Below are 26,605 nucleotides of genomic sequence, written 5' to 3'. Positions count from 1 at the left end.
TTCATTTGTAGTAGTGATTACATTTCTGTCAGACCTCAAATGGTCTCTGAGATTTCTTTTTTTGTAACAGCTTCCACCGCTGTTAGCAGCAGTGACTAGTGACTAATTGCTTGGATTTCGAAGATTGGGTTGTGCAACTCTGCTTAAAACAACTATTAGTGAGACAAAATAAGTGCTGATGGCGTGTTTACAGTAGTGTTGGATCGGTGGGGATGGTGTTAAAGGCAATAGTTGTGACAAAATAGTCTGAAGATGGGCCTGGGTAGGCTGTGTGAAAATGGTCACCTAAAGCAGGGGAAGTAGATGGCCACAGCCTGCAGAAAGCAGCGTTTGACCTTGGCTGGTCCCCACCAGAGTGTCTGGTCATGTGCCAGATAAGGCTTTGGTGTTGTGTCTGCTTGAGATGCTAGTCAGTGAAAAATTCAGTCTTCATCTCCTGGCTGGCTGAAGTCCATTTGGTTTTTTTGCTTGGGGATTTTTAATTGTTGAGGTTTTTTTGGTTGGTTTGGGATTTTGTTGACTTTTTTTGATTGTTGTTTTGTTTGTTTGGGGGGGTTGCTTGTTTTGGTTTTAAATCAGAAAAACAACAGCTTTGAAAAGGAACTATGGACTGAGTAGGAAAAGATGGTGATAGCAGCTCTCTGATGAAGTTGCATTAGTACATTTCTTTGTATTGGTGAAGAGGTTTAAAATTAATAGCTTTTCATGATAAGTAAAGGATTTCTCACAAATATCTATCTTTTTTTTTCCTGAGAAAATGCTTGGTTTCTCTTAAGCTCAATTCATCTTTGGTGGGCTAGGATACATAATGCAAGAGTTGTTAGGAAAATGTGCTTTCTGACATCAGGCCTCAAGAAAGATGAGGCTTTTGCCCTTGAAACTTTGTGACCCGTCAGAGTGTTGCTGACTTTAGGAGATAAAGTTTACTCATTAATCAAATCCATTAGGGTCTCATTGAAGATATTTTTAGAAAGAGTAGTATGAAACTGTAGCAACAGGTGTTGCACTTCTGGACAAAAAACTTATAATTGTTCATTGCATTGAAGCTCATGATAAATTTCCCTTTCTAAAAGTTAAGTATTGAGTGTCTAATACTGAATAGATTTTCTTAAATAAAACAGATTGTCTTTTATTATTTAGAACACCTAATACATTAATTTGCATTGAAATTTGGATATTCACAGGTGCCTGGATTTTTAGAGAAAAAGGCTTTGAAATAATAAAATGCAGAGTTCAACAACAGGCAGTTTCTTTAAAAAAAAAAGTTTTCTATTGAATTCCTCCCCTGCTGTTTCAGGGTCTATTTCTGGTTCCTGCTTCCAGCTGCCAGAATCTTGAAGCTTTCTCCATTGCTTGCCAGGAGAAACAGGTGTGGAGTGCGCTTCCTTTGATTCCTGCTCTTGGAATCAATGGCTCCCTCTGCAGTCCTCTTAAGAGAAGCTAAAGTGTTTCAGATCCTCTGCCATTCCACCTTTCCTTGGTAGCAATACAGCACATCCAAGAGTTCTGTCCTAGCTCCACCTTCCATTTTTCTACACATTGAGGACAACTGCATTTCCTACATACGCTGAGAGTCAAGAGAGGCTCAAGGCTTAGAAATGCTGCAGTGAGGCTGCTGGGTGCTGTGGATGGCTGGAATTTAGTGAGGTATCCAGTTTTCTTAAAAAAAAAGACTGCTGAACAGGATAGAGTGATGACAGAATGAAGGGAAACTGAGAGACTTTGTGGGGAAGAAATGTGCATAGGAATTGTATAAGGACTGTGGGTGGAGGAGAAAAGGAAGAATTTTCAGCTAACTGTGGCTCTTATGTGCTGTTCCTCTCTTCAGTTCATCCTCACATAGTCTCTTAATCAAAAACTTAAAATACCACGTTCTTGTTCTTTCTGCAGTATGTCATTACTGTCATTGGGAAAATAAGACCTAAACATTTTAATTTTGAAGTATTTTTTAAATCTTAAAATTAATTGATAGCTGGGTCTAAGAACAAACTTTATGAATATATAAGCAATGCTTTTGGAATTTTTTTGGTATTTTACTTGAGCACTGAAATCTCTTGGTTCATCTTTGAATTAAGATGAACTACCCAATAAAGTGACTTAAATGTTGCAGAAAGATGGAAATGGATATTACTTCGAGCTTATTCTAGAAGTTTTAGACTATTAAATAAGCTGTGTATCACTTTCTAGCAAAAATTCTAAAACCTGCAGAATTCCGAGTGAAAAATGGAGATCGCTGATCATGAAACTGTTTAACATATGTAGGCAAACAAAAGAAAGTTAGAATCAAGGTTCTGCAAAAAGAGGAAGGCAGAAATTGCTGCACTGGATCAGGACTGATGAATGATCTTTATATATAACTTCTCCTTTCACTTTGTACAAGTAATGTCATTGCCAGAAACAGAAAAGCTTATACTGCTATTGTTTCTAATCCTCTAATTCACAGATAAATCTTTGTACCTATAGCTACATAAACCATAAAACCTGCAAAAACTTGTGAAATTCAGTGTTGCAATTTGTTTGTTCAAGAACTAATTTTTTTGTCTGCTTAGTAGTACATTTTCTCTGTGTATCCTCTTACAGGTGTTATTTTGAGAGTGAATTGGGTTTTATTTATATTATAATAGCAAAGGGGTGATGTTTCTTACAATACTGTCACGCTGCTTTTTTTTTTTTTTGTGTATGCCTCAGTGCTGTGTTGTCTTGCATTGAGGGAGATTTGCAGGCCAAATGTTGGATTTTATGTAAAATCTCCCCTCTGCCTATACCCTTCTTTACTCTGAGTTCTCATGGTTTTGGAGTGTTGTGGAGGGAGTTTGAGTCTTCGTTGTCCCTACTCATACACACTATTATAAAAGAGAGTGTACTATAGATCTGCTGCAGACTTTGCAGTATTTCTTTCTTCAGCATAACTTTTTTTCTTGGTGGTTTTATTTTGGGTTGTTGTGGAATTTTTTTTTTGATTATACAACTTTCAAAGATATTTTTCTTAAACTTTTCAAGATCAAAGTGCAGTTTCTCGCTGGGTTGGGAATTCATTAGGGTTTTTTGTCATGTATGTTATCTCTCAATATTAAACCGAACCTGTTCTTGTGTGCATAGGATTGCTGGGAAATTCAGGTTCAGAAGGACCTTCCGAGGTCTTTAGTCTAACCTCCTGCTCAAAGTAGGGTCACCTATGAGATCAGACCAGGTTGTGAGGGATTTTACCTAGTCAGTCCATGAAAACCTTGAAGCAAGGAGACTGCGAAACTTCTCTGAGCTATCTGTTCCAGTCCTTGACTGTCCTCACGGTGAAAATAAGTTACCTTGTATCCATGTGGACCTCTTTAATTTAGAGGGCATCTCACTGCTTCTTATCCTGTCACAGGGTACCCCTGCGGTGAGCCTGACTGCTTGCTGACCTCCTTGTAGGTACAGGCACTTGCTGTTAAGGTCTCCCCAAAGCCATCTCTTCTCCAGGCTGAATCAGCCCAGCTCCCCCTGCCTTTACTCACAGGACAAGTGCTCTGGCTCCTTGAGCATCTTGGTGGCTGCTGTGTCAACATTCTGGGTGTGCTGCTTGTGTTGTGGGGGCCCAAAACGAGGTGCATTAGACCATGTCTGGAATAATAAGCACTGAGTAGAGGTGGCAATCAGTTCCCTCATCTACTGGCAAGGCTTTTATTAATAAAGCCTGGGATGCTGGTGACCTTTCCTGACAAAGCGTGCTGCTGGCTCACGATCAGCTTGCTTTATGCCAAGACCTTTTCCATGGAACTGCTCCCCATCCAGTCATCAGCCTGTATTGTTGCCAGGGGCTCTCAGGTGCAAGTGTCTTGTGTTTGTCCTGTGAATTCATACAAATCCTGTAGGGACCATTCCTCCAGGCTGTCTAGGTCCATCTGAATGGCAGACCTGTCTTTAGACTTGTTGATTGATCCTCTTCACTCCAGTTAAACTTAATCTTAAAATTCTTAAATTATACCTTACTGGCCCTGCAAGTCATTGGTAAAGATATTTCATGGGTTTGTCCTAGGGCAGACTCCTGCAGCACTTCATTTGATACCATCCTCCAGGTGGCATACAGCACTTTGTCCTCTGAGCCTGACCAGCCAAATATTTCCTACAAGTCTAGTTGTTTATCCATTCTAAAAAGAGGATTTTTTCTAGTTCACTAATAGTCAGTTCCTTGACCTTCCCGTGACTTTTTTTAATATGTTGATGCATTTTGTTATTGGCTTTATTTATCAATGAAACCCTACCAATTAATCTTTATTTTGTATATTGAATAGTTTCTGTGTTCCTGAGTACTTCCTCACCCAGTGATTAATTTTTTTGTTGGACTTCTTGTGAATGTCTGTGCTGTTGTACTGTATCTTCTACAGTTTTTTATAATGCAGATTTTTGTAATTTCAGATACTTCTATTTACTATCTGAAGTACAGCAAACTGATTAACATTTCTTAAAGCAGATGGGGTTCTCTAGTTGTTTTAAAAGAGACTGTGCCTGGACCGACAATCTTGTTCTTAACTCGGGTCCTTTGTTATTTGTCATTATTTGCCCACTTCTCTTTGAAATGAAACTTTGAAAGATAAGCATGCTGGAGCTGGGATGTCCCTAGTGTTCTTCATATAAAATTCATAATAAAGCAATAGTTTTATCAGTGGTACTTCAGTGATTGCCTTGTTCTGGTGGTGGTCTACAAGATGTTCCAGTTCTCAGATTTCTTGATTATCATCTAATAAAGTAATTTTCCATTCCTATATTTTTGTTTGGTTTAAAATCATTGCCTTTTACACTTCCATTTTTTAATTTTTTTTATGATACCTTCTTTTCTACAGCTTCATTACATTGAATTTATGTTTTATATGGGAATCTTGTTAGTTTAGCACTATATATGCTTTATGTAGTGCTTCTTTACTCCCAAAGGCTGCATTTCATCTTCTCAGTACTGGGCCATAAACTGTTCCCTTGCTTAGCATTCCTGTGAATTGTACTTGTCTCATACCAGCAACAGGCTAAAATACCTCCTGTGTAAGAGTAATTCTTAAACATTTACTCTGAGTTACAGAATCATGCTGTTTTGCAATGTGGCCACAAATCTGTAGCTATTTTACCCACTGACACACTTGGTGTTTCAGCATTTTCAACAACAGAATTGAGTGGAATGGATATCTTTCTCTTTAGCTAGACAGGTGTGAGTCCAGCTGTTAGAGCTCTTGTGAATCAGCCAGGGATTGAAGTACAAATAAATTTGTGTATCTGATATGGTGGGAATACATGGATAAAAGTATAAGATATTTAATAGCTGTAAATATAAATTTTCTTATTTTCAAACATTGCTTTTACATGAAAATACTATTTGGACTGGGAGACATGGGGGTACATGTTGACAAATGTGAATTTACATATTTGATGGACTGTCCTATGGGTGTCATTAGCACCTTACAGTTCACCACTTTGTTGGTTCATTCATGGTTTTGCTTAGGGCTGTGCCTGGACAGTCAAATAACATAGCTTCTTGGTTAGATGACAATATGCAGATTTCGGGGGTTTGAAAGTATTCTTGACCTGACAAAAGTATTAATGCACAAATGAGTAAACTTGACTCTTTTAGGGGGAGGGCAGGGGCACAAGGAGAAGTGGCTGTTGGATTTTGGTTTGGTTGGAGGGTTTTTGCCCCTTCAAAGAGTGACCAAGCTGTGTTATCTTACTTGACTGAACAGTGCTTCTCTCCTCTTTCCAGTTTAATGTAGTGGCACGGATTTGTGTGAGATTATGATTCAGTTCTTTGTTGTGTGGCTTATTGAGTATTGCAGTGAGACCTGTTTGCTGGCTTCACATGAAGTAGAGCATTGCTAACTGTATCTGGATGTTTATATAAAATACTAATTGCATGTGTTGAATTTTTATATAAAGAGAAGAATGTTTTGCTACCTGTGCAAGAACTTGTGGCTGAATTAAGTGATTAAATGAAGAGTGCATAATTAATGAATGAGCAAATATAATGTAATTCTTCTTTCTCTCCAAAGAAATTAGTGAAAATCTATGCTAAAACTGATATTTTAAAAGCAAACAATTAGACATAAAACTTCCTTACTGCCCTTGGAATCTTCTAACAAGAGAGCCAAAGGAAATGCCTACCTTATGTTGTCATTGGAACAGCATCTATTTGAGGTTTCCTTAGGCCTCTTTTTTACCCTGCTAACTAAGCTGCGTGTGCAGTGAAAGTCTTTTTTCAAAGACAAGTTCTTTTTCACAAGAAGTACTCTGCTTTTGCAGCAATTTTTCTCTGTGCTTAGTAAGTTTCTTGTAAAATTTTAATTTTTTTTCTAGAGATTTTGATAAACCTTTTTTAAATTCCTGCTTTATACGTAGGGAAGAAGTGGTAGAAATAATGCATAGAAAGACAAGGGAAGCCCTTAACAGAGCAGAACTTAAAACTTATGTACCTTGACTGATAGTATTCTGCTATAGCCATTAAACAGTTTTTTTTCCCTTGCAAGATTTTTCTGAAATTTGTGCTATGAAATGATACCATAGCAATGGGGTTGGAGATGTACATATGTTGCTAAGAAACTACATGATCTGTTCTGGACCAGCCACTGTGATAAAGTGGCTGTTTTGAGTTGTTGCATATAAAAAGGGCCACATTAGGTGATGTGCATTTTGCTCCACCGATTTCTGACCTGCAATGCTTGCCTTTGCAGATGGAACATGAGGATTTTGTAATGGAGGGGCATGGCAAGACTCCACCTCCTGGTGAAGAAAACAAACAGTGAGTCACGCGTTTATTTAAAAAGGGCCTTACCATAGTAAATGGTGTGAAGCACTCTCGTTTAAACGTGTTTGGGAGCATTGGTTGGTTGCTTGGTGCTCACCCTTTTGGTTCCTTAAATATTCGTGTGTATATATATATATATATCATAGTGGATGGTGGCTGAAAAAAAAAGAGGCAGGATGTTAATTTGCCTTAAAGTAAAAGCGTAGAAATACGCATTGCCATTTCAAAACATTAATCAGAAATTTTTGTAAAAGGGGTAATCATTCTGGAAGCTTGGCACTGATGTGTTGTGTTTGTACATGAAGTTTTTATACAGCTGCTCTTCATTGAAATAATGTGAAATATGAAAGAACCAGGGCCTTCCTTTTGGTGTGCATATGGCAGATTGGTCCTCTTTGAGCCTTATTTCTTTAGAATGCATTTTAATAAAGGATCAAAAATTACAAACAAAATGCTCTTTTGAGGATGAACAATGTAAGATGCTGGTACACAGAGCTTTAGGGAAAGCAGCTTGATCAGAGAAGAAAATGACTAATTTCTGTTAGGGAAAGGCTTTTTTCATATGATTTCAAACTGAAATCCAGTACTGGCTGGACTTTTTGCCTGTGTTTTTGTTCGAATATGAAGAACAGAGCCTTGTCCTAGAAGTACTTCAGTGATGGTTTTTCTGTATTTTTTCATTAGTTAATGCAATGGTAATTCAATTTTGATACATAATTAATTTTTTTCTGTCCCTGTCATTTGGAGCAAGCAAAAAGGTAGTCTCTGGAAAATCTAGATCACAGAACTCTTTTTTTTCCTAAGCCTAATTGGATATATCCCCATGAGAATTTCTTGTTGATCTGCATTACACTTGTTGCAGAAAGGCTGGGATGTGACTTGGGGTGAAGGTCTACCTTGCCTCCTAGATAAGCTGGCAACTCTAAGTGCACTGCATCTGTGACAATGAGAAACCATTTCTGAGGTAGGCAAGTTGAGGTCAGCAAAGTTCTAGTGCTGAACATGCACATTCTTTCCATCATGGACACGAGCCAAACTTCTCAAAGTAATTGTTATTTCTGTCTATTCAGAATGAGCAACTAACTGTGATATCAAGAGATACAGAAGTTGTTGAAGTAGAAACTTTCAGAAAGTTCCAGAAGAAAAAATTAGCTCAGAACTAAAACATGGGAGTTAGATTTCTGCTCTCCTGAGTTGTTTCTTTATAAATCTAGTAGCTTAATGAAATACATTATTACAGTGAGTAATATAAGGGATGTTGTATTGGATTTGTCATAGCCTTGTGTTTATTAGGTGTCTTATTTTAAGTGCAAGTTGAAACTAGAATTACTTTACTGTTGATATCTGATTTTTAATTGGAGCTTTTCAAGTGGCTTAAAACATCTGTCTTCTCAAAACCCCTGGTTATTAAAGAATATGAGATTAGTGGTAGGCGGTGTTGTTTTTTTTTTAACTAATAAATTTGTGTTCAGGTGGCATCTGAAACCTTGACATACAGATTCTGCTGCAGGAGTATCATTCTTAATAATATTTTGATTGAAGTCTAAAGGTGCAATTTTATGCAACAATGAGCTGAAGGTAGTTGTTTTATGCAACTTGTAGCATAATGCCAGCAAAACGCAATTGTGGGTATTGCTCTGAAATTTAAATCAATCACTTGAATCTCTTTCTACCCACAGTATCAAATTTTCACCTAACTAACAAAATTGTCTGCTTTGACAGAGTTTACCTCTTGTCATAAGAGAAAGAAGAAAAAGTCTGAAATTACTTCTTTGTATTATTACTTACTTGCAGTGGGGATTAGCTGGACATCAATATACTGGACTGGGTTTTTGAAAGAGCACAGAGAGGAACTCTGGATCATTTGATGGAAGAGAAGCAGAGAAAGCTATGATTGTTTAGCCTTGAAATAAGAAAACTTGAGAGAGGATATTATCCATGTGTATGGATGTCTGATGAGGAGACTAAGGAAGATTGAGCCAAATTCTTCACAGTGGTGCCTGGTAGAGAGGCAAGAAGCCATTGATATAAACTGAAATACAGGAAACTCCACTCAAACACAAGGGAAAAGAATTTTCTTTTTTAACTGTTAAATGTGGTCAGACCTTTGGAAGCAGTTACCCAGAAAAGTTGTGCCTTCATAGCCCTTTAAGTGACTCAAAACTCACCTGGGCACAACCCCAATCCTGCTTCAGCCTGCTCTAGTTAACCATGCTTTGAACAAAGGGATGGGATTGATGAGCTCAGAGATCCCTTCCATCTGCAGTGATGCAGTGATTTGGTGTACCCGTGTCTACTGTTGTCCTCCTAGTTGGTTTGAAATAAAATTGGAGTTTGTTAGTGAAAGGTAGATTCTAAGTTTGAATGCAGAGTCAAATGTTCTCTACAGAAACAGTTGCACCACTGAAGATGCTTCCTTCCCTTTCCAGCTGTCTTACACTTAGAAGAATTTACTACCTCTACAGCTATGCAGATGGAATGTCTTTTCAGGAAAGTTGGCCATTGTAATTTAATTGCCTTTAGGCAGCCTGAACTGGGTAGCTCTGCCCTGAGATGGTGGAGGAAGTGTTCAGAAGACACAGTTTCAGCAAGGGAGTGAACTTGCACCAGAGTTCCTGAGCAGTCTGCCAGTGTTGACCTCCTAGGAAAGCCCTGCAAATTTCTGAGTATTTATCTGCATTAATCTTTACTGCACAATAAAGGAACAGAAATCAAAAGATACTTCTCGAGACTTTCAATGGATGCAATAATTCTTACCTAGCCCCGGTTTTATGTGAGATTTCCTGTGCTAAAGTATAGCTTCAAAACTGAATACAAGGAGCCAGCATCCTTGGATGATTTCTGGCACTTTATGAAACATTTCCCCAGTTTGACTTGGGGTGAAAACTTGGTATTTTTGCCTTCTAGTATTAAACAAACACACCAAAAAAATGCAAACAAGCCCAGCAACAACGAACAACCCTGCTGCAATATTGTGAGCCTTTTTTCTGCTGTACTGAGCAGGTTTTTTGGACCGCACACTGAAGTTAGAGCATTTTAAGATTTTTAATTGAACTGTAGGTGATACCTGAGAAGTGCTGTCTTCTGATACCTGTCACATTTATGGAAAGGAATTACCTGGCTAAACTGTATACAAGGTCTTCAGAAATCTTCAACTGATCATTTGCAACAAGGATATAATTTATTTCAATTTAAGCTAATTATGAGGAAGTTACCCATTCAAAATCCTTAGTAGAAGTGAGAAATTGAATGGGCAGAGTCATCTCAGTCCTGTGAAAAATCTGCAGTTTATGTGCAATGCATGCGTTACAAAGGTGTCATGGTTGTGCAGCAGTGAAGTGACTTGTGCTAAAAACTGAGCCTGCTTGAACTCCTGGAGCTGATCATGGCCTCTCAGACCATGCTCCTGCTCTGGCTGAGGGCCAATGACTCCTCGATAAATTGTTACTTCCCAGTTTTTATGTGTTCTTTAACCTTTTCACTTCTTAGCTCTCTAAGATATGGGATAAGGGCATGGGATATAACTGTGTGTTTCACCTGGTCACATTATTTTGTTATGTGGTTAATATGTTTGGTAAGAAATCAGTTTCCTTCCTTCCCTGCCAATGGAGAAAGATGTCATTGTACTTAATTGAATATACTTGAACCTTTTTTTAGAGGTGTTCTCTCATATTTTCCTCCATTACGAAGAGATTGACTTGAACTGGCCTGCTTAGGGAGCAAATATTATCTCCCCCCACAAAATACTTACATTTTACATAACAGCAGCCTATTGTGCCCTTATCAGTTGTAATATACCTTTTGCTTTGTTACTGCTGGAGCAAAGATTAAGGAGCAAATGTGATCCAGAAACATCTTTCCAAAACAGTAAAATTTGTGTTGATGAGCATGAAGAAGGGATGGGGCAGGGAAAAAGAATTCTGCTGAAGTCCTTAAATTGAGGTTCTGCTCCTAGCTCTAGCAGCATTAATTAGCAACTCTGCCTGTGCTAATAAATTACCACCTGCTGTCACAACCAGAAATGTATGCGTGAAATCCATGAGTGAAAGGGATGGGTAATGAAAAATTACTTGTTTTTATGAGATAAATGTAAATGTTTTTCTTTTCCTAACTGGCACATGGAGAAGTCTGTTTGACAGTAGCTGTTCAGACAAAAAGTGAGCCAAGTTCATACTCACACTTAGTAGGAAGGTAAGCCAAGCTGCTACTGCTGTTTGAAGTACCTCAGCTGGCTATTCCCCACCTGCTGTTTTGTAGTAATGAGAGAGAAAAGTCTTCAGCTATCTTGACAATTTGTACATTTGGAAGTGATTCATATTGTAAGAGAGGTATCAAAACAAGATAATTTCTGTAGTTTAGAAAGTGTCATTGGTTAGACCTACTGAATAGGCTTTTCCCTACATTGATAGTTTAATGTACAGATTCTGAGGCAAGTGTTTTTAATGAAACCCTCCAAAATTGCAGTAATGTCAGGATGATATTGGAACCACTAAGCATCACAAAATTGTTTAACATTTGGTAATAGTATCTTATTTTTCTTTGACATTTCAACAGTAACTTTCAATGTCTTCCTGGATTTGTGTGACACTACAGTTAAAAGAAAGTAGTAGCTAAATTGGCCCAACATGTAAACAGGAATTACAGACTCTGAAAGTCATCTTGTCCAATACCATGCTCAAAGTGAGGGGCAGATTTGAAGGTTACATTTAACTTATAAGTTGTAGGCTTCTCAGGTTTATTCTAGAGCTTTTCTGAACAGTCTATTGCAATATTAATTGCCCTCACCGTGAAGAAAATTTCCTAATATTCAGTAAGAATTTATGATCATTGCCCTTAATCTTGGTGCATCTGAACGTGGCCCAGTCTTCATTAAAACTTACCACTGTGTTCACTTATACAGCAGAATAGCTCCCCCCCTCCAGCTTAGTTTTGCTGTGTGAAAACTAAGTGAAATCAAGAAGCCACTTCACAGGCCAGTCTTTGTTTTCAACAGCCTGCTGCTGTCAGGGGCACGTGTAAACATCATTGCTGTAATGGCACAAATAAATCAGTCTTACTCCTTCATGGTGTTGCTGAAAACTATAAAAAGGCTGTAGTGGTGTATCCTGAAGTAATCTGGTTTGGTTGGTGAGAATGATAGACATTGTTAAGAACTACTGCAGTGTTATTTTGAACGTTTGAAATTGCACAAAGGTCCCTATCACAGCTTCTGTTCATGTAGGATAAAACATTGTTCTTACCAAATTTAAAGTAAACAGTTAGCTATAAGCTTGTGTAACAGGGCGTTTGTTTGGTGTTTTAAGGACATTCAATATTACAGAAGATACTGATACTTGCTATGAGTGCCTTTAGCTTTTTTTATTTACTGGCAGTACTGACCTCAGCAGAGATTGGTTTTTGTCAGAAGATCCATGCTGCGATTTCAAAGTAGTATCCAAATCCTAATTCAGATTATCCACTCAGATTTGAGGTACCTACATTTGCATATCAACCCAAATTCTGTGAAATTAATGCAAATGATTTCTTGAATTGCATTCAAGAATTATGTAAAGACATAGCTGTTTTTATATTGCTGATTGTTTTCTGTGTAGAATAAGTAGTTCACTAAAGAAATGTCCCCAAACATTTAAGTCCTCTGCCTGAGATCCTGACAAGTTCCCACAGGGAGATGTGGGATGTCTGTTTTGGCCGTACCAGACATCTCTGTTACAGGGTGTTGCAGTTCTTAGAGTGTCAGACTGTGCTTCAGACCCAGTGATAACTCAGGCTTGTTCTGATACTGGCATGTGAGTAGGAGAGGTCTTTTTTCTTTTATAGCCTTAGAGATTTGATAGGGTATTTAAGGGTGTGAGACCATTAGAGTAAAATCAAATGAAAACTGGTCCAGCTAAAGATTAAGGAATATTTTCATCCCCTTCATACCATACAAATGTTTTTTGTCCATACAGTGGGAGTGAGTGGCAGGACAACTTTGCTTTTGAAGGCAAGTCTACCTGTGTGTTTAAGGGGGCCCTGAGGCATAGAGTAAAGAATTGCCCTGTGTTGTGTAATTGAGTGGTAGAAATGAATGAGACAGGAGCAAAATCTGATTCTGTAGAGGCAGCTGTGTTTTAGCTGTGACTTGTAGGTCAGTAAAGTTAGGAAAGCTGACGTGTACCCTTACAATGTAGTACTTCTGAACAATATGCAGAATTTATACACAAGCACTTTAAAATGGCAAATGTTTCATTGTCTTCGGTGTTTTACCAGTTCAAAGTTATACTTAAATATTTTGAAGGTTTTTATACTTAAAACTGTAAGTATTACCCACAGGAAGACTCTTGTCTGAGTATTCTAAGCAAAAATATTTTAAAATTAGTCACTCATTTCTGAAAGTTAGACTTGAAAAAGTTTTCAATTCTCATTTCATGATTTTTAAGGCTCCACATTCATGTCCTCAATGATTGTCTTTTTTTTTTTTTGCTTTCAAACCATGAACAAATATAGGATTTTCATACACCTCAACTAAGTGTACTGCTGTTTTGCAAGTATTTCCTTAATAAGTGGAAAGAAACGGAAGCCAGATAACCAACCGTTAAGGGAAAGAAAGGAAGTAACACAGAAAAAGGTCAACTTTGGAAGTAAAGTTCCCACTTATTATCACAGTGTGTTTAGTCTACACTGCTGCTGAATATTGAAAGAGGAAAATATTTTGGACAGTGTACATTCTAAGTGTAAATGCCTTGGCACTTCTTTTCTGAGGATTTTATGGTGCTCTCTTCCAGATGTCTCGTGGTGAGAACAGGCCAGTTTGTTTGGGCTCTCCCCACCCCCCAAGATCTGCATTTGTCCTGCGTAGGAAGTGCACAGAGCCTGCTTCTGAATTTGCAGTCTCATCTCATGAGGAGACTGCTTCACACTTGTCTTTGCAAAACCAGAGAAAAATATATTTTCCATTCCAGATTACTTGATTTATAAATATGATACTGCAAAATAACCATAGTGCCACATATCCTTGATACTTTGATTATTACCTCTAGTTATTCCAGTTAGTAGTAATTCTGATTGCTAGTGGAATGGAGGCTATCCTGATTTGCTGCTGTCTTTAACTTACTGTACTTTGAAGGGGAGAGTATTTGCATACTGATCAAATTCCTAAAATCCCGAAGCCTCTGTATTCCAGACACCACCACCCACTCCTCCACCTACTCATGTCCTCTAGTCCCTTTCCAGCAATTCCAGGAAAAATTATCTGCTGGACACTCCATTGGCATCTAGAGTTCCTTGACCAAGAAGCTGAGGAGTTTTAAGTCTGATTAGAGGCTGTTCTTTTTCTCTCTCTTCCAAAGTTGCCAGCTTCCTCAGGAGCTGCCTGAGGTAACTGCCCTCTGATGTATCATTTATATGGATGGCTGAACATTGCTCTCTTTTCAGGATTTCATTGCTATTTAGATGGCAACTTTTGGATGACACCTACCATGGCAGGCAGATAACAAATTGCAGAATAGCAAGCAAAATCATCTAAGGTGTAGTGGTAGACTTGGCAGTGCTGGGTTGATGGTTGGACTTGATGGTATTGAAGGTCATTTCCAACCTAATACAATTCTATAAGGACTTTTAATGATTTTGAGTCCTGTCTAAATTAGCATTTTGTCTATATTCTTAATGTAAAAATATGGTTTCGATGAATTTCTGTGGTACCTACACCAAGTTAGTGCCACTAATTTTAATTTGGTAAGGATTTAGTTTTTGGACTGCTAGCACAAGTCAGTGACATCATAAATGTGTATGAATTAAAGTCCTAAACATTTTCCCCCTTTTTGCATCAAATTTAAGATGCTCATTACTTTTGTTTCTGCTTCATTCTCTCAAAAAAAAAAAAAAATTCATCAATTTTTTGGTATTTTTTGTGTGTATACCCACAATGGTTGAATGGTTGAATCTCCCTTTCAAAGAGATGAAGGAGGGAAAGGGGGAAAAGCCACTACTGCTTTTATGTTATATAAATAAGTTTGTGATGTCTTTTTGTTTGTGTGGAAAAAACACATGACTATGTGCTATGGCTTAGATATACTAGAGGTCAAAGTAGAGAAAGGTAAATGGTCTTGCTTCTAAGATGCAGCTATTAGCCTTGGTGAAGTGACCAGTATTGGTTAAAGAAAGGGAGGGAAGGAAAAAAAGCAAGCTCTTTATTTCCATGAAGGAAGATACGACTTACTTTGTATGACTAAAAATATTGTACTATGTGGTAAACATGGTTTGAATTAAAAACTTGTTTACAGAGATATTTTGGAGGTCTTAAGCTGCATTGTTTCTCTGGCATGCTGTGATCTGGAGAGCTGGTATGATTTTTTACTCCTACCTAAATAGATTGAATTTGCTGGACTCTTTGCCCTAAGTCAAAGTTGTTCATATTTGGGAGTCATACTGTTTTTTAGGTTACTGCGTGTATTTGAATATTTGTGACAGCTACAGCTTGTAGAATTTTCTGCCTGGATAGCCAGCTTTTCCTTTCCTGACATTTCAAACTGAAGGACTGTACATGAAGGCGAATTACTCAGGGAAGATGTTCAAGTCACTTGGAAAGATCAGTTTACAGTTTTTTGCAGCAATAAATAGTGCTTTTTTATTTAAAAAATCAAACTAGGGAAATCCTCCCTTACAGTAATCCACTCAAAATACATTGTTTTCGTATTCTGCTTTTACTTTGGGTGTTTTGGTTTGTTTTGGGCTGGCTTGCTTTTATTATTATTATTTAACTTAGCATATTATGGTTCCTTTAATGAGAACAAAGGAAAATGGGTTGGTGCCAGCTTCAACCAAGATGCCAGAAATTCCTTTGCTCAAGAGGTTTCCGGCCCAGTGATTGAACTCCCCATGCTAAAACTAAAGACAAGTTAGAAAACTCTGTAGAGTGATAATGAGCTATCTCACCAAAACCATATTTTAAAAAAAACACGGAACAAAATAAGACACAAAACCACTGAATGCAGCATAGCTTCCTTTGAGGTAGGGGAAAAACAAAAAGATTGATTTAGAATGAGACTTTCAGTCCAAAAATCTTCCTTATCTTTTCTGAGATATCCTAAAAGTATTTGTAGGAAATCTGCTTTTAGTAGAGTAGGAGCATGTCTAAAGGCACCAACCATATAAAGAAGGGGTCCTGTTATGGTGAAGTGTTTGTAGACATGAAAGATGTTTTTTCTTAAATATTTGAACCTGGTCAGATGAAAAGTTTGCTACTATTTTAAAATCTTTAAAGCTCCAAGGCTTAAACAGGAAGGAAGGCTTTAATGAATTAAATTATTATTCCTTTCAAAATTCGTAGTAGCAGCTGTGGTTGACGGGAAGTCAGTTGGATCAGTCGTGTAATTGGCATGGTAATTTGCATGCTGCAAATAACCATTAGAAAGCAACACTTGCTGCATATATGGGTGGGTTTACATACTATACCATTTTCCTGAACATCTGTTTATTTGAAAAATGCATGGAAGTGTTTGAGGCCAGGTTGGATGGGGCTTCAAGCAATCTGGTCTGGTGAAAAGTGTCCTTGCCTACACCAGATGATCTTTAAAGGGCTTTTCCAAGCAAAACCATTCTATGACTTTCTTTCCACTTTCATTCATATAATTGCATTAAACAGATAACTATCTCCCATTTCATTGGTATTTTGGCAGTTTGTAGGATTTTAGGAACTGAGAAGGAGCACCTGCTAGAATAGAACCGTAGCGTTCAAAATCAAGATGGGTTGATAATGAGCAGGTTAAAGAAATTCTAAGAATATTGATTTACACAAGTTTCATTTAGTTAATGCCCGAGGATATGGATATAAAGACTCAATCAGCATTTAGACATGAACTTCATTGGTGGGAGATGATGTTGGGGGTCAATTCTTTCAGTTCCTAGAATAGTTAAGTCTCATGCAATGGCTTTTCATGTCTTTATCTTTCCCAAATAAGTTTGGAGTCTCTTGTCCAGTTCTGGTCAAGTGAGGCAGAGAAGTAAGAAATGATGATATAATTACCCATGTATTAAACTTCCATAGCTTCGTAGAGAAGGGACCAAAGTTGGTTTCTCTACTAACAGAAGGGTTTCTCTGCAAGACAAATAATGATCTGTTCTGGTTATGTCTTCTAACAGCTAATCGTATGTGTTTTGGGATTAGCTGCAATATATGCTAGTTTTTGCCCAGGCACTGAAAGAGGTAAAACAATTTATGGGAAGAACTCTGCATGGAGCTCAATATACTGTTAGAACCTCGGCATCAAAGGAGAACTGGCTGTGCAGGAAGCTGGGATTAGTGTGGAAAGCAGAGATTCAGTGATGTGTGACAGAGATTCATAGAAAATGAGCTTTCAGTTCTGTTGTTCACCCAACAACTTTATTAAAAGGCAGATTGAAAGCTTTCTCTTTCTCTTTCTCCACTCTGGAAAGGGCATTTGGGGCATTGAAGAAATAGAGGCTTAGTCGTACATTATTTATAGGCTGAACAGTGAGGGAAAGTATTGCAGCAGATTGAGGAAAATTAGGTGGAAAAATGAGTATTTGCAAAATTTGGTGAATAAAGTTTTCCTTCTGACTCATTATCTTCTCCTGAGCACTTCATTAATGTATAGGGTCAGAACTTGGCTTGGGCTTGAAGTCATGTGTCAGTCTTAAACTGAAGTTTTCAGGCCTTGTATTCTTTCCTTTGTCCCTGGCAAAATATGAATGAGCTCTGAGCTTAGTATGACTCCAAAGCAGTGTTGCAATATAAGTTTTGAATAATAATAATTCCTAAAATGTGTTGATAGCGCCTTTGTGTAAGGGATGCAAAAGCTGCTGTAACCTTTTGAGAAACCAAGCAAGCTTTTTCTTTGTTGGATGCTTTTAGTCATGGTATTTTTCTCTGAAGAAACAATTTACATTATACTTTTGATTACTATCATTAAAAACCACTGCCAGCTCTGTTTTCACAGTTCTCCAGAATAAAATATCTTGCTGTTTACTAAGTGTGGAAGGGGAAGACTCCAAAAAAAACCCCTAGTTTTCCTTAGGGTGAGTGTTTTGTCCTTGAAAAATGTTTGAACACTTGAAAGTTTTGCACTCCTGAGAAAGAGAGGTCATCACTCTTACACAATGGCTTGGGTGAAATTTCCATGAAGACCTAAAAAAATAAGTATGTTGGAACAACCAGAATTAGCTATCATCTTGAATTTTAGGAAGTGTTGGGCTTCAGCATTTCTTGTCTATTCAGAGAAAATAATTTAAAAGTAATCTTAACCATCCATTATCCAGGACTGAGACTGTTTTTAATTGTTCCCTTGAAATAAACCATATGGCAGTTTAAAGAGCAGCCAATGAATAGTTAAGACTTTTAATTCTGTTCCTTAATTTATGGAGTTCTCTGCTTGCTTTTTATTATTAGAAATTGTCAAACTATGAAACATAGTCCTTGCATACATGTCCCTACCCTCAGTTATGCTTTTAGCCTGATCTCAGGAAAGACAAACACTTTTCAGTTCTCTTTTAACTTGAAGAGTTGTGCTTAGTGGGACTGCTGGGGACTGGTTGGGGAACTTGTGAGTAATCTGCCTCCAATTATCTTGCATCTCTTCCTGCACCTCACTTCTGGAGTTGGGAGAGGGAGATCTGGAGAAATCTAACTGATGAGCTGTAGTAGGGTAGAGGGTGTGTAGGCTTCAGTTCACTTTGACAATAAAATCTGCCTTTTTTCCTCTAATATTTCAGGAGGCAAACTCTTCACCAGCAGGAGAAAGGACAGTTGGTGACAAGGCATTTATGCTATGAGAAGCTTGTTAATATTTGAGGTTTCTGCTGAGGAGCTGTGTTAGTAGGAGATTATTTGACTTTTCCACTGTCATAGAATCAGCTATGAAGAACTTCCTGGGGGGAAAAAAATAGGTCTTGCATTTATTGCCATTAGTGTGTATAGGCAGTATAGAAAGCCCAGTGGGTGGGGCCCAGTGTTGAGACGATGAGGGTGCAGCCTTCAAAATAAGATATGACATCAAACTGTGAGACTTTGAGCCGAAACAGAATGCCAGCTCATGAAAGGAGGAGTTTTGCATATGGACTAGGATGAGCTCAGAACCTCTTTAATTTAAGTTCTGTAGGTCAGTCAGACAAGGTCTCCTTTTTGAGATGACAGCTAGCAGGGTGTGGATACCTCAGTTCCAGTGGACACTGGAGCACGGCTGTGAACATAATATTGAAGCCTAATTGCTTGATTCTTGTTGATAGGTCATCAAAAAGAATGAGCTCTTACTAGAACCACAATACAGCTTAATATGAATTAAAAAACCTATTCCTCTCCTGTCTCAGTTGAGGTACTAGCACAGGGACTCTGCCATTTTAAGCATCTCTCTTAATGTGCTTGTATATGTCTGCTGATACTGGATACTGTCCTCATAGGAGCACTGTGAGGCTTCATTAAAGATTTTAAACTGCTTTATGATCCTCAGATGGAAGGAGCTTAGAAATGAAGTGTTTGTAAGCAGATAACTTAGTAGCATATAACAAGGCTATAACCTATTAACACTGGCTATTAGCAGCCTGTTGACATCAGAATAATTAATGGTTAGGTTTTTGAAATGCAATTGGCCTCTGAAAAGGAGTGTGCAGGTTTTGGATATGCTATGTATTTTTATGGTCTACTCCATTGTTTTCTGCACTATTGTGCTGCATTACAAACAAAACTCAACAAACCTCCCAAATCAAACAAAAACCCAAAACCTTTTTGTTAGCCGACTTAATCAATGTGCCAACAAGAATAGGTAAAGAATCTATACCTTTCAAATGGTAGTTTAGTGGAAAAATTTCAATTAAAGCTACAATTATTTAAGAATTACCCATACTGGCCTCTCTAAATAGTTTTGGTTCACTGATAATTTGCTTACTTTCTGATTTAAAAAGCTTAGTAAATAGAACATAGGTAAGGTGAAATTTTATAGCAGCTTTTTCCACATAGCAAGTCAAGTGCATGCTTGTTTCTGAAAGTCATCACAGTATTATCAACTCCTTGAGTTAGACTTCCAGGACTTAGAATGGAGTGTTGGCAAACCCAAGTGAAGTTAAGAGGATTTATAGGTCTCAGTAAAACAATTTGGCTTTTGAGAGGGAATAAAATTGTCTGTAGCTTAATGCATGCTGTCATACTCACTGTGAATATGCATAGAACATGTAGCTGCAGTATTTAATGTATTTTTTTCAGGAGGGGGTAGCTGTTTCCTGGATATGCATATACATTTGCTTTTATGAAACTGTGTGAATCGAATGCCTAGCAGTTGGTTTGGATTTTGTCATTAGGGATTTAGAGCAATTGTGGTATTCTCTTTGGGTCTTGCCACAAATAAGATGTTCCCTGAGTTTTTACCACATTTCCTAAATTGCTGTGTTTGGATTAGACCAGCCACAAAACACTCCAATCTGCTACATCCAGCAGGGCAATTCTCTGCTCTGGTTTAGACAGAACAACCTGAGCAGTTACATCCAGCTGCTTCTATTTCATTAAGTACCCAAAAATGCAACTCACATTAGCTATTACCAGAGTTTCTTGAACTTGCAGAGACAGGTGGTTACAGTGCAGGCTGTAGTCCTGTTGAAGAAATCCTGTCAGTGGCAGAATCCCCATTTTAAGTTTCTGTACCTTATAATGAGCAAAATCAGAGCTACACTAGCCTGATGAGGCCAATGGCTTATGTTCTATGATAATACGTGCTAGTGATTTTTATCCTCATTCATAATATGTGCAGCTTCTGCCTCCATCAAATTAATTCCTTTGAAGTGCCCTCCCATGGATCTCCAAGTTAGTTTCATTCCATGGTATTGTCATGAATTAGTGATTTAGATGCTTAAAGAATTCCTGTCAAAGGTATTGGCAAAAGCCCTGTGTGTGTGACATAGTTCAAGATGTGCTTGGGTAATGCTCTCCTGCACATGGTGTGATTTTTGGCGTGGCTTGTGCAGGGCCAGGAGTTAGGCTTTGGTGATCCTTGTGGGTCTCTTCCAACTCAGAATATTCTGTGGTTCTGTAATTATTGGCAAAAGCAGGTTTTCGTATATTATTTGTGAAGGCATAACTTAAGAGTTTGATGGCAAAGTTCCCTCTGTTGCTTACAACCTGGATGAAGCATAGCAAGGAAAATCAGGTCATAATCAATTTGAAAAGATTTGTGCAGAGACTGGTAATACAAAAAAAAAAAAAAAAAAAAAAGAAAGAGTAGCATATTTAAAGCAGTTTGCACACCCCCAGACACAAAGTCTGTGCAAAGGTGTACGTGTTAAAAATTCTCCTCATGCTCAGGTGCGTTTCGGCATTTTTACTTTCTACATAGTTACATTGCATAACTTTGAGAATTAAAAACTTGTATATTTTAAGGGTTCGATTCTAAGGGTGCTCCCGAGGGAGCTGTCAGTTCCCTCACCAGGCATGGTTCCATTACACAGTCAGCTCCAGCATTTCCTACCTGTGTTGGCCTGACTCAGGAACAAGTCTCCTCACAGCAGGCTCATACCCGCGTCACCATATCCTTTTGCTGAACTGTATTCTTTACTGTTTCTACACATTCAAGGTAACATCTGGAAACATCCTGCAGATTTTTTTTTTGTTACAGGATGCTGGGATTCTCTGTTTCAACCGCTGTTAGAGCGGTTATCTATGGAAATTGCCGGGAAGAGGCTGTGGAGTGTCTGCCTAATGGCTGAGTTGCAGCCTGAGACTTAAAGCAGGCGAGGCAGCAGGAGAGACCGAGTTTGCTCGGCTGTCCTGCGGTGCTCCCATGTCTGGACCTTGATCTCGGGTTTATGCGTGCGTGTGGCGTGGGCAGTCTGCTTACAGCCTGGATTAACTTTGGTGTGAGCATGAACTTCTTGTCCTTGAGTCAGGGCGTCGTGCTTAAAATGGGGGTTCCTCTCCAAGCGAGCGCTGGGGTCGGTGTTCCCGGTGCACCGCAGAGCAGCGCGTGTGGCTGGAGGGACTTAACATTCACCATTCGCCGCTTGTCGGCTCTGCAGCCCTCATGTGGAATTAGCATAATTGGCTGCTGGCTTTTTAGCCGGTTTCAAAGAGAGAAGCTCCATGTGGGCCGCCCTCCGCACTCTCAGGCTCTCCCCGCTGTGTACCCTCCCTGTGCCTCCCGTCGGCCCGCCGAGGGCGGGGAGCACAGTCCCGGCGGAGCGCGGGGCTCGGCGGGGCAGGCCGTCCCGGCGCGGGCAGGGCGCTGTCCCTTTAAGGCGGTGAGTGACAGCGCGCGCGGGGTCACGTGAGCCGCCCGTATTTGAAGGTCACAAAAAAGCTGCTTCCTTTAGAGAGAGCAAGAGGGAGCGAGAGGGAGGGAGCGACGGGAGAGAGCGAGGGAGCGCAGCCAAAATGGCCGACGGAGCGTCTGCTGGGTTCTGAACGCTTGAAATAAAAAAAAAAGAGAGAGCAAAAAAACTAAAAATCAACAAAAAAAGGAAAAAAAAAACTAAACGAAAAAGCAAAAACACAAAACCATTTTTGGATCTTTTTTTTTTCATTTCCATTTCTACCTTGTATGCCTCAACTCGCTGGATTTAAGCACTGCTGCACTTTATGAGGTTAGTGGTACGTTTATGTTTTATTGTTTTTACGTATCAGTTGATTTATTTTTTTTTTAAAGCCTTAGCTGACCGTTTCCATCCGTGCTTTTGCAGAGGTGTCTTTTCTAGCACAAAGACTTGCTTCAGATGTTGTCTGCTTGTACGTGTACGGCACTTTTATTGGATTTTTGGGGTTTTTTAGAAGGAGCTCTCCGTACAAGTGTGGTGTGGATTTGGAAGATATTTGTAATTTAAAACACCTAGGCAAATCACAGAAGATCGTTTGTATGTTCCGAGCTGGTGAAGTACGAGATAGTGCTGAAAATCTTGTTTTATTTAAATAGAGGCTTTTAAAAGAGATATTTCTTCCCCACAGCACTCGGAGCTCTTAAATCTGCTGCAAAAATTTGCATGTATAAAGCCGTGCTGGCATTCTTTCTGCCGCTGGCTCGGAGCGGGGCCGGCCGGGGCCGTGCCTTCCGCGGCGGCAGGGACGGAGCCTCCCCGCCGAGCCCCGGGGAGCGCTGCGGGGGCCGCGGCTCCGGCCGGGCCCGGCTCTGCCGCTGCCGCCGCCGCGGGGCTCCCGCGCGGGCTCGGCCGCGGCTGGCGGCCCATCCGGCGAGCGCCAGGTATTCAGGAATGTGCGGGATGCCGGCCACTGCCGCGGTTTTGTGTTCCACGGAAAGCAAGCCTTCATCTCCGCCTTAGTAAATGTAGGCAAAGGGCTGCGCTTTCTCGCCTTTTTTTTTTTTTTTTTCCCCCCTCCAGCCTTCTGTGTTGCTAAAAATTTAAATCCGAGTTATTTTTGCAACTCCCTCCAGAACCGAGCAGAAAATTAAAGGGAAATAGCTGGAGCTTGCTTTCTGAGAACAGGCCCCTCCTCCTGCATTATAAGAGTGTGATGTAATGCTCCTTTCTGTGAGGTTAAATGAAAAAATTTCTGTGGTGGTATACATTATTCTTCACCCCTTCCTCACGGGCATTGCGTTGTGATATTTTTTGTAGCTGAACATGTAAGCAGCAGATAATTCTGCAAATAATCGTGTGAATGTACTCCACGTTGCAGTGCATTAGTGCAATGATTGTGGTTAGCAGGTCAACTTTGTAAACCTACAAGATGGCTCATATTTTATATTTCTTTGTGGCCTTACGTGAATGCAGTTAAACAAAATGGAAGAGATAGATTTCAATAAGCTTATTGAAATCTATCTGGCTGTTGTCATTACCGTCCTGTGCATATTGTGACTTTTTGTTTTTCTACTCTGGCTAGGAAATACTCGAAATAATTCTGCAGTAATTTAAGTTTCTCATGGAAATTAAGAGGTGGTGTCTTTGGAGTGTTGTTTTTTTTTTTAATTAAATTAGAGAAAGCCTATAAAAGAGAACTCTGCTCAAATTTTACATAGTGTACTTTGCTGGTAATTTTGGTCATTAAGCACTTAATGGATAACCCAGTTAAAGCATGAAGTAACACGTGCCCCTTGCTTAGTTTAATGAACTTACTAGATTCCACCCTCATGTTACTGGCAAGCATCTGAGGAAATGCTATAAAAACGTTCTGTGTCTTTGACATGATGTACCCTGATGGCTTTTGTTATTCAAAACCTTCTTGAGCTCAGTGGAGATCTGGATGTAGCCAGAATATTTTGAATCTACCTGTTGATTGACAAACAATAATTAGATATTAGAACTGTTTTCAAATGCAATCTAAAGTAGGAGTATTCCCAGATTTTTTGCGTACTGGACAGAAACATCAGTTACTGTAGTTTGTGATAATTGCTGTAGAACAGGATGGCTGAAATGATGAGGAAGTAAAGAAAACCCAAATTGTGTCCTGAGCTGGCAGTATTGTAGGATGTACAATGGGCAGAATTCAGAACGGAATCGGCACTTCTCAGAATTGGCACTTCAGAGCACTACTTGCCTTTTCTGTGTATTTTTTGCTTTCGTGCCTTGCTGCCTACATTACACACTTGCAGAATGTGTAGATGTTTGTACATATAGCTTGATGGTTAAGGTGATGGAATACAGGGTGGTTCCTAATAACTGCAACTGCTCCTAGCTACAGAAGCTGTTGTGGTCAGACAAAAAGCCGCTATTGAAAATAATAGAAATTATTCCAATAAGGAGTCCGTCAAACATTTGAGCAGCTTTGTGAGATTGTAACTGTGAATAGGAAAGACCAATTAAAATAATTCCTCTTATAAATATGCTCAGATCCCTCAGATCTTACAGCAGGGTGTGTTGAGGACTGTGCAGTCTGTGCAACCATAGGATTTTACGTGTGAATCTGGGCAGTTCTCAACACTGTTTGTATTCGACGCATTCCTGCAGTACAACAGGAACAAACACTTAATTTTGAGAGACCTGATTTGGGTTGCAATTTCTAGATCCGTTTGAAGCTTGCAGAGGCATGGGGGTAGGGCAAGTTTTTTTGCTTCATCCAGTTTGCATTGACGATGCTGATTTCAGAAGCTTTATTAAATTTTTCTGTTTGCATTTGCATGTCAATTGTTATTGGTATCTACAGGAATGAGTCCCTTTCCAAAGCAGACTGTTTTAGTAGGTTGAAAGCTACAGTGAAGTCTGTAGTCAGCAGAACCCCTGGAGATTTTTGCATTACATCTAAGAGATTCTTGAGAAATAATTGACAAGAAAAGCCTTATTTTTGCATATTGAGCTTCAATATGCAGGAGTCTGCAATTCTAATGGGAAAAAATTAAGGGAAAACAAGTGACTGAAAGATCAGTATGCTTAGTTTCAGTTGCTTTTCTTTTAGCCTCTTTCTCTCCTGCTGAGAAAGAAGAAAAAGAAACTTTGTAAGATCATGCAGTCTTTGCCAGCTGATTTCACCTAGACTTAACCTTTTTAAGATTTTTTTCTTGCTTATTAATAGGTGGCTTAGTAGAAGAGAAGCATCTAATTCTATGAGGAAAAAATCCATAGAAATAGAGTATTTCTGGAAGAGAACTTTTATGCACAACTTTTCTAGTACCCCTTTAGAAACTTGTCTTGCCTCTTGAAGCAGAGTTCTTTAATTCTGGTCATTATGGATCTGCGTTCCTTTTGGACCAGGGTGGAAGGTGAGAAGTTTAATTTACAGTTTATTTTGAGCAGTATTTAATGGAAGCTGCACCCTTGGTACTCTCTTTAGCTGGTAGTAGGTCATAACTGAAAAGTTTCAGGGTTTTTTTGCTTTAATTGATTAAAAAAAACCATCTACTGCCTTCCTAAGAGCTGTTTTACCTTGTTAAGTATTGGTTTCCTGTTTAAACACCTCAAGATTTGAGGCAAGAAAATAAGATATGTAGGATATCTAGTTCCAAGGACCTGTATTTCACGTCCTGTCAAGGGAATCAGGTGTGAGTATCACAGTTCTAGTGTTGTTACCTTGAATTTCAAGTAGCTAAACTTTAAATATTGGGCTAACATTGCTTCAGAATTGCTTTGTTAAATAGATGTAAAATTCAGGTTAGATTAATACAAAGATGTATTTCTTCTGAAATCTTTAGCTGCTAATGTAATGCTAGAATTAGCAGTCTTACATGGTATGATTACATGTTCTGTATTTCAAATATTGGTCAAACAAGTTGCTTAAAGTTGGGTGTCTAGATAAGTTTTTGGCCATTTCAGCATTGAAGGCAAATATGGAGGTATCATGGAGATAAATAGTATATATCGAGAATATTTGTTTTGTTGTTGTGATGGTGCCATAATTGTTCTTCGAAACACAAGAGGAACTTGGTGCCTTTCTGTGTTTGTGGTGAATTCCAGAGCTGTACATTTAGCACTTGTCCCTGCTTAAGTTGTCCTTGGCACATAGGCTTCCTACTAAAGAACACAACAGGAGGGTTTTGTGTTTTGGTTTCTGTTTGGTTGGGGGTTTGGTTTGGTTTGGTTTTGTTTTGGTGGGTTTGGGGGCTTTTCCTTGCTGAGACAGAGCATATATTCTGGGAGCAGCATGAATATATGCAGACCTTGATTTTTTAATTTTTTTTTTTGTGCCATTAACACACTTCTGAAGGAAATTCCTAAGGTTAATGGATATTGTCATTTTACAGGTTGTTTTCCTGTCTGTATACAGTATGCTGACATTGTAGTTTAAGGATGAAATGTCCTGCTGGTGCTACAATTGTGTATTTTTTTTATAATTTCTGAAAAGTTGTGTCTTAACTGTTTGATGTGACATTTGGGTATTACAGCCTGGATAAATTGAAAGACTTCTCATTCAAAATACTGTACTTTAAGGACTACTTTGGTTTAGCCTGTTTAGTCGTGGGAAAACATAAGGTACAACCTTTG

General features: G+C 38.9%; 1 protein-coding gene across 9 annotated transcripts in view; it reads left to right on the top strand.

Annotated features, from left to right (window-relative positions):
- Window positions 1–26,605, top strand: part of TNRC6B (trinucleotide repeat containing adaptor 6B) — a 134,410-nt gene that overhangs the window by 28,710 nt on the left and 79,095 nt on the right. For 7 of the 9 annotated variants that reach the window (XM_088165269.1, XM_088165266.1, XM_088165271.1 and 4 more), the window contains exon 4: window positions 6,690–6,757. In XM_088165269.1, coding sequence (XP_088021395.1) covers window positions 6,690–6,757 — 68 coding nt within the window. Of the gene's footprint in view, window positions 1–6,689; window positions 6,758–18,201; window positions 22,329–26,605 lie in introns of those variants that run through there. The other 2 variants (XM_088165268.1, XM_088165267.1) reach the window with 2 other exon arrangements.

Source organism: Sturnus vulgaris, chromosome 5, assembly GCF_052056855.1.
Source record: "Sturnus vulgaris isolate bStuVul1 chromosome 5, bStuVul1.hap1, whole genome shotgun sequence".
NCBI lineage: Eukaryota > Metazoa > Chordata > Aves > Passeriformes > Sturnidae > Sturnus > Sturnus vulgaris.
This window is presented reverse-complemented; position numbering and strand designations above follow the sequence as displayed.